Source organism: Salvia hispanica, chromosome 6, assembly GCF_023119035.1.
Source record: "Salvia hispanica cultivar TCC Black 2014 chromosome 6, UniMelb_Shisp_WGS_1.0, whole genome shotgun sequence".
NCBI classification, from domain to species: Eukaryota; Viridiplantae; Streptophyta; class Magnoliopsida; order Lamiales; family Lamiaceae; genus Salvia; species Salvia hispanica.
In genome coordinates, this window is record NC_062970.1 from 41,556,635 (window position 1) to 41,565,328 (window position 8,694).

The following is an 8,694-nucleotide window of genomic DNA, read 5'->3' on the forward strand; positions in this document are numbered from 1 at the left end:
AAAGTTCTCCCTCATCAAAGAAGTAGTTAGTTTTTGAACCCTAGAGCCTTAGGGACAACTACCCCAAACATTACAAACCACTAGGCCCATTACAAGCCTTAAAGACCTTCAGGAGCTGCGTGTGAGATCTGAGTCCGAAACATCTGTGGCTTAGCATTGAGAGACAACAGATCCTAACATCCCCTGTGAGGAATGAGTGACTGAGTGAACCTAGTGTTTGGCCTAGGATTGGGTGATCCTGACAAGCAGATATGCTGACTGGAGAAGAAAAGGGGGGCGGCGGAAGTTCAAGGCTGCCCTAAGGCCGGATTGCATCTGATCTCGAGGGAAAGGGTGGTTGAAAATATAGCCTGTTCTATGTGTTTAAGTTAACTATGTGTTTTATGTGTTTGTGTCGTTGTTGTTTTCTTTTTCTTTGCGTCAGAGTCTTGAGTCTAGTTAGGTAGAGTCGGTCAGGGGGAGTAACCAGGCTCGAATTCGACTTATTTCTTTTTTGTTTGTCTTCACGCTTGAGGACAAGCATGTGGTAAGTGTGAGCAGTTTGATAAGTCATATTCTAAGCCTTGGTTACTGGTCAGTATGTCGTGAAATGCATGCATTATCTGCAAAACATTTGCTCAAATGTGCAGGATTAAAGGATCCAAGTCAAGTAGGAGACAATTCAGGTGACGCAAGTGAAAAGGGCGCTAGAAGGGTGCAATACTGACCAGGATGCATGCCAGAGAAAAGGCTTGAGATGGAGAAGAATGATAGCTGGGATGATCATTAACAAGGGCATAAAAGTCAAAACTCGAAGGAAGTCTACCCTAAAAGTAAGGGCAAGCCTCCCTAAAAAAGAAGCCACGTGGAGAGAGAGATAGAGTTCGCCTTTAGAGTCTAGCCACCACACTTAGTTAGAATTCTCTCTAGAAGATCAACTCCTTCAGCATTATCCAATCTCTCGTTCCTCGCCACAGCCATGGTCACTTGACGTCCAAGAGTCTGCCGGAGAAGTCATCGTCCGCCGTTCCAGCCAGTTATCGTAGTAGTATAGCAGTATCATCGCCCGGAGTGGCCAAACAATCGTTACTTTGCTTTCTAGTTTAATCCTTACTTGTTTTTGTCGTTGTTTTTGTTGCAAACACTCTTTGCTGTTGCCTTTTGAAGTACTTTATTATTTTCCAGCATTTACGTTAGGAAGTTTCTATTTCGCATGTCACTATGGTTCGAGTTTGCTTCATTCTGCCTAGGGAAGTTAGATCTAGTTATTGCTTTTAATTTCTAAGTATTTTCTTATCTGGAGTTGTTGATTTGAAGTTGCAGTTATGTTTAGTCAAATTTCCATGCATAAGTTTCTTTTCTACGCCGTGATTACCACCTTGCATGTCAGTCAGTAGAAGTAAAGTTGCAGTTTCACCGTTTAATTTAAGTTTAAGCATTTAAATCGATGGATCTTGAGTTTGAATTTATGAATCTGAAGTTTAGTTATGGTGTTTGTGTTCATATGATTTTTGTCAATACTTGGTGAAGAAGAAAACGTCAAAATCAACTTTAGTGGACCACTTTTACTTTTAAGTTACTTTTGCTTTTGTTCCCTACTTTTTAGTTGTACTATCCGGACCTGTCAGAGAGCCCCCAGCCACCAGATATACCTTGTTGTCTAATTTTCCTCTTTTAGTAACTGTCTACTTTCCATATGTCTCTGAGAAACCTTGTCCCCTACTTTCACGAACACCACCACATGCCTGTTATTTTCACGCCTACTAGTCAGTAGAGTACCACCTTTATTTCTTGTCTAGGTAAAAATCTCAACTCAAGCGTCGTAGCTAACCAAAAACACCCAGGAAAGTCACCACAGTTATCAAAACGTGTCCATCCTCGTGGGATTCGACCCTTACCTCCATTATACTAATCAGTAGAAGTGGGTTGAGGAAACTTGTTTGAAGCCAGGTCCTGGTTATCGTACCAACGACTCAGCTGGGTCGGGAATCGCTTCCTGATCAGTTGGATACACTCCAAATTTACATACGAAAACCACCCAAGGGGAAAGGAAAACCTGGACTGTCAGCGTCCCATTGTGGATGCCCTAATAGGGCACATATAAGCTTTTTAGCAATTATATATATTCACAAACATGGATATCTGTAAATATGTTATGCTATTTATATGGAATCAAAAGATGAGTATCACAAGTTCATTCACACACATGCAATAAGCATATGGGGTTGGTTTATAACAATTTATTACAAATACCAAACATTTTAAATCTATTTAATTTGCCTCAACTAGCAATATCATAAAGTGACACGCTTCAACTCTAGATATTAACAAAACAATTTACTTTAAAAATTCTCTAGGATCAGTGACAAGTCCAGTTAGTGCAGATGCAGCAGCTGTATACGGGGAAGCTAGGTAAACCTGCCCTTCTTTATGCCCCATTCGACCTGGGAAATTCCAATTCGTCGTTGAAACACATACCTGAACACAAAGTACTATCATAAATAGGTAACTCAGACAATGTTGCATTCTCTGATAAACTGTCACAACTATGGATCATACGACATTCATAACAATGTCTATTCATTAGAAAGGAAAATAGTTCAACTTTCTAGAGGCTCGTTGATGCGTGCATAGGTGTCTCTAGGTCCTCCCATGCAAGCACCACAGGTGGGGCTTACCGGAGTATCACAACCAACTTCTTCGAATATCTGTGAGCAAGTTTTTCCATCGGATTCTGAGAGTGGAAGGCTATATATATCCATCCAGACCTGAAAACAAACAGTTTTAAGATGCATAGATGAAAGCTTAGATTTAGTTTATTCAAAATTGCTTGAAACATTACCTTCTGAGTTGCAGGAACAAGAATTATTGGGACTTTGACCTTTTTTCCCTGATAGCAAACATGTTTGTAAATAATGTATCCAACCAAAAAGAAAAAGAAAAAGAAAAATATTCTTACAGAAGCAAGGAAAACTTTGGCAGCTGCCATGAAGTCCTCTGTCTTCCCACCGGTACAAGATCCTATGTACACTCTGTCGATTTTCACGTCTTTGCACTCTCTTGCTAATGCCCGGTTGTCGGGTGAGTGAGGCTGAGTAAGGAAATAAACAGAATAAGTAGATGAGATGAAATGGTCATCGATGAAAAAGAGTCCAACAACGGTGGACTAACCACCTATGACAACAGGCTATAAATAGGACATGTAAAAGAGAGACATATCATACTTTCTCGACAAATTTATAGCTCTCAAACTATATCAGATTTTCTTACAATGAGTAAACTCTGTCATAAAGCATCTTTGCATTAACATTTCTCAAAGATTTAATTGCTCACCTTGGCCACCAAGGGCTCCAACTTTGAGATGTCAAAGCTATATTCTAAGAGAAATCTGTTCAAAACTCAAAAGAGAGAGGGAGCTATTAGCATACATTTATCTCAAACAAAAGCAGGTAGGAAGGTATAGTTTTAACAAACTTGCATACAATTGTGATCAAGTGCTACCTTGCTTGCCCATCACTGTAAACTGGTTCATAAGGCACCAATGTCTTGTCCTAAGAAGAAACCGCAATATATTAGTATTTGTGGTGATGACTGAAGAAATGTGTTATGAGAGTATGGCGTATACCTGAAGATACTTGAAGGTTGTAACATCAGCAGGGACGATGCCATTCTTTCCCCCAGCTTCAATGACCATGTTGCACAATGTCATTCTGTCTTCCATCTTTAGAAAACACAGTCAATCAAACACACATTGGTGACTAAATTACGAATCGTGAGAGATAAACTTACAGTCAAGCTTTCAACAGTAGAGCCAACAAATTCCATGGATTTATATCTTGCACCAGCCACAGATATTTCGCCAATAATCTACACAAAAGTCGACAAACTCTAGGCGTTGTGGGTTGTAACTCTACATGATAATAAACATACTTACTTGCAGAATCAAGTCTTTTGCAAGCACACAATCAGGCATTTCACCATCCAATACGAATCTCAGAGTCGGGGGCACCTGCAAACGAGTTGATGAGTGGAAAAAAAATACACTAATGACAATTGTAAGTTAGGATTCTGATATTAGTTGGCTTATATTCAAGCAACAACTTACTAAGTCTTTAGTAAAAACTCACTACCTTAAGCAAAAGCTTTCCAGTACCGAGCACAAAACCTGCATCAGTAATTCCAATTCCCGTAGCGAATTGACCAAATGCTCCAGCAGTACATGTGTGGGAGTCTGTACCCAGCAAGATCTGTAAGAACAACAGACAACACATCATAACAATTCTCAACAACAAAAGGAAACTGAAATAGTATGAGAAACTCTATCTAACCTCTCCACTGCAGTGTCCTTCTTGGGCAAGAGCGACGTGGCAAACGCCTTTGTAATCCGGATTCGCCTGTATGTTAAGAAGCAAAACAAGATTCAGTCCTTTTTTATACAGAAACTGGAATTTTAGTATCCAGTTACCAACCTTGAAATCTGCAACATCCTTAATATCATAGAAGTACTTGATATCTTGTTCGGTACAAAATTCCCTCAAGGTGTTGACATCATGGTTGGCTAGCTCATCCGTTGTGAATATGTAATGATCCGGAATGACTATAACTTTTTCGCGATCCCACACCTGCACATGTAGAAAAGGAGCAAAACAACTCAGTATGTTACCAACAATCATCCACATATCCATGCTTTACAAAAATGACCTTTGCATTTTCTCCAAACTCTCTCTTGAAAATTCCAAAGGCGCCCGGGCCACATACGTCATGAGTCATCAGAACATCCACATTGGCCCATACATTGTCACTAGGGCTCAACTGACTTTTTTCTGAAGCTCTTGCCACTATCTTTTCTGTCATTGTCATTCCACTCTTCACCTAAAAAATTGAAAAAATTCCAAAATATTCTCCAATACTTATAGTATCAAAAACCTTCAGATTGACTACTTACCGTGCCAGTTGTGGAAGACTCGCGCGTGAATTTTTGAGGTGTGATCGCAGAAACTATACTTGTGGAGGCATGTTTCTTGGGAACTGAAAAGCCAACATATTTCTACCAAAAAAAGTTAAGAAACAAACAAACTAGAGTCTAAAGACATGTGATGGTTGGTACTAGAGCCCAGTTGGAGAATTAAACATAATTTCATAATCATAGATGAATACTAAAACACACATACAAATATACTAAAATACATATAAAAAATTTGAGTTGATTGAGATGAATACCTTTTGGAGGAGTAAAGATGAAGTTGGGGCGACAGAAAAACAAGCTATGCTTAAGAGTTTAAGGTGATCTGTGTTTTGATGATTAAAACAGGAAACAACCTAATTCATTTTGATAACATCTCTTGAGACAAATTTGATTTGTCTACATCTCTGTATAGGTGAATCCACCTCAAAAAGTGTGGATGTCCCACAAGCCACCATTAGTTGACCAAGCTTAATTTTGGAAAAAATGAGAGTTATAGTTCCTGTACTAATTCACATACAACAGAAGCAGTTTTATGTATAATATAAGTGAAGTAATAAGATAGTAAAACCACATGTACCTATTAGTCTGTTCAAAGTAAAAAGTTGTTAATCATTATTCAAACTTTATGGAAGACACATCACTATAAAAACTACTATCAAACATTTACAACTGCAAATTTATTTCAAATAAATTGCATTGCATTAGTATGTGTAACTGTAAACCACATGACATATATACTGATATACATAACACTAGGTAATAGAATCAAATACACCACATTACGTACATACAATATTATGCATGTATATACATGCCTAAAAATTTCTAGACTAGGATTTGTCACAAGTTGGTGAAAATGTTGACCGCCAATTCTAACGTATTGAACGCGACATCCATTCGTGCCTGAAAAACACACTCATACTAGTTAGCAACATATCAGGTTGGACCAAATTTGAAGTCTAGATAAAATTTTATGGATTTTCTTTTTAAAATTAATTAATTATATGCTAGTACACATTATATGTATACAGTGATTTCAGTTCTCTTGTATACATACCAGCCCATTAGAGGAAGTCTGTTGACTATGGAGCAAGGTGTAGTTGTCCAAGAACTTGGGACCGCCGGCGTGGGCATCGTGTTGGAAGGCGTTGGACTGATAGCAACGTAAGCATAAGTCGAAGGTCTTTTTTCGGGCCTTGAAGCAGTGGACGCACGAGAAGAAAGTTGCGGGGATGAAGTCGCCGCAGCAGTCGCAGAAGGGACGGCCGCTTTGAATGATGTAATTGAGCGTCATCACCTCCCAGAAATCCAGGCTTCCATTGCCGTCCATGTCCAGTTTCTTAAAGAAATCCGGATTGCCTGTTAGCTTGTAGCCTTTCCTGGACATGAACGATGAAAACTCCGACATCTCGACTTTCCCGTCTCCATCGCTGTCCATTGCCGTGAAGAACTGTTTTGCCTTCGACTGGGTTTTCTCCGAGCTTGCTTTGAAATGTGCTACTGCTATTGCGCGCAGTTCCTCCATCACACTCTGTTTTGGTATATGAGTTACAAATAATTTGCTTAGCAAAAACTTGAGTTTTTCAGTCCATTTTTTTTGTCAAACTGAACCACTGAACCTAACCGAACAATTGAATTTTTTAGAAAAGAGTAAAGGCCAAATGTGGTCTCTAATATATGATAGTTTTATCAATTTGGTCCTTAACATTATCTTTTTGATTATTTGGTCGCTCACAAATAAACTCGGACCCGAATCGGTCCCCACTTAACAAAACCGTCAAAAAATAGACGACGACCACAATTTGACTATATTAAATTACTAATGGTAATTAATTATACCTAATTATAATTCTTTTCCTATTAGCAAAATTGAAAAAAAGATAGTATCAGTTGCAAAATTAAATGAATAATTTATAATTTAATAGGAATTAAGAATTATAATTAGGTATAATTAATTACCATTAGTAATTTAATATAGTCAAATTGCAATCACCGTCTATTTTTTGACGGTTCTGTTAAGTGAGGACCGATTCGGGTCCGAGTTTATATGTGAGGGACCAAATAATCAAAATGATAATGTTAAGGACCAAATTAATAAAACGGTCATATGTTAGGGACCACATTTGGCCTTTACTCTTTTGAAAATGAAAAACTGAACCCGAAAAAAAGAAATCTGAACTAAAAAACTGATCCGAAAAATCAAAATTTCATAAATCTATCTAAAAAATCCGAAAAACTGAAATACAAACTACAAAACCAACCCCGAAAAACCAAAATTGCACAATATATCCAAATAAACTAAAAATCCAGACATTAATTTTTTATAATTAACACTAATTAACCAATTAGTATATCCAAACAATTACAACATTTATATAATCTAAATATTATACTATACATTAATTAATACAAATCAATACAAATAGAGTTTGTTTTTAGGTAATTTATTATTAATATACAAAAAAGCTATTTGATTTTTTGTTTTTTTTTTAATATGAACCGAACTGAAAAACCGAAATTAGCCAAAATTTTAAACCGAATCATATTGGAAACTAACAAAATCAAACCGAATTTTAAATTACGATTTGATTCAGATCGAATATAAGGTTTTTAGTTATTTTGCTCACCCTAATGTAAAAAAACATGTCAATCACATCACGAGAAATTGCAAAAACCCTTTGAAAAAGTGAAAAGGCGAAATATTATATATTATAATATATCTAACCTTAGCCGGCTGAGTTTTTGTCTGAATGAAACTGACAAGAGCTGCTTGATCATGCAACATGAAGCTCAATGGATGGCGGTGCTCGAATTTGCCTCCACGATGGCAGTCGCAGCATAGATCGTAAGTACTAGGAAAGTGATCCAAACAAAGAACACAAGAAAAGTAGGGACCTATTATTTTCTGGTGGCAGCCATCGCAGCGGGAGATACTGATTAATGCTTTCTTTTGATGGTAGAAGACGACAAGAACATCGGAGAAATCTAAGAATCCGGTGTTGCTGGAATCGAGTTTGTTGAAGAATTCTTCGCCTGAAGGGAAGCAGGCTTTGAATTCTTCCAGACTTATCCTTTCGTCATCGTTGAGATCTAATCTTGTGAAGAAATCTTTGGCCTCGTCTAGTTGCTCCTCGCTTGATCTCTCGTAGTAAGCTCTCGCAACTCTTCTTAGCCCGTCCGCCATCTCTGTCTCACACACACTTGTATCTTTGTTTGAAAGAGGGTTGTAATTTTAACCTGTAATTAGTGAATGAGATATTTGCTTAATAAGAATGAGACGTGTATAATACTTAATCAAACCGATGACTTTTATGTGGTCCTCGTCTAATTACTTGATAGTGTAGTAAGAGATAAAATTAGAACGAGTCTTGAGCTGATATGTGAGAGCAAGCAAAATTACATACTACTAGTACAATATAGTATATTCTTCAAAATGAAAAACGTGTCAGGTGGAAAGTCGGCCGGTTATGGTCACGTATAAAAAAATTATTATTGTAAGCTAAGATGAATTAACTAAGTTAGAGCATCTCCAATGCCGGCTAGCCGGTTGGCTAGTCGATTCACGTGGCTAGTCGAATCATTGGAGCAGGCTAGCCGCATTTCAGCGAAAAAACCGGCCAAGGCTAGCCGATTGCGTGTTGCTGGCCGATGCGCTGGCCGCCATTGTGGCGGCCCGATTGGCCAGCGATGATTTTTCTTTTTTTTTTTCTTTTTTTTTAAACCTATATAAACGCGATTTTAGTTTCATT

The 8,694-nt window shown here is 37.8% G+C and overlaps 2 protein-coding genes across 2 annotated transcripts; both read right to left on the reverse strand.

Annotated features, from left to right (window-relative positions):
- Positions 1-2,316: 2,316 nt before the first annotated feature.
- Positions 2,317-5,214, reverse strand: LOC125197156 (3-isopropylmalate dehydratase large subunit, chloroplastic-like). The gene is made up of 15 exons (XM_048095864.1): positions 5,200-5,214; positions 4,925-5,026; positions 4,681-4,851; positions 4,449-4,601; positions 4,308-4,373; positions 4,110-4,226; positions 3,914-3,988; positions 3,769-3,846; positions 3,605-3,700; positions 3,481-3,530; positions 3,313-3,367; positions 2,939-3,070; positions 2,822-2,869; positions 2,585-2,747; positions 2,317-2,471 (listed from the first exon to the last, which is right to left on the reverse strand). The coding sequence occupies exons 3-15, from the start codon at positions 4,837-4,839 to the stop codon at positions 2,317-2,319; spliced, it is 1,347 nt and encodes a 448-aa protein (XP_047951821.1). The 5' UTR covers positions 4,840-4,851; positions 4,925-5,026; positions 5,200-5,214.
- A 402-nt stretch (positions 5,215-5,616) lies between these two features.
- Positions 5,617-8,223, reverse strand: LOC125197154. Its single transcript, XM_048095862.1, has 3 exons — positions 7,671-8,223; positions 6,003-6,476; positions 5,617-5,848 (listed from the first exon to the last, which is right to left on the reverse strand). Exons 1-3 carry the CDS (start codon positions 8,127-8,129, stop codon positions 5,786-5,788), a joined length of 996 nt encoding a protein of 331 aa, XP_047951819.1. The 5' UTR covers positions 8,130-8,223; the 3' UTR covers positions 5,617-5,785.
- Between the last annotated feature and the right edge of the window lie 471 nt (positions 8,224-8,694).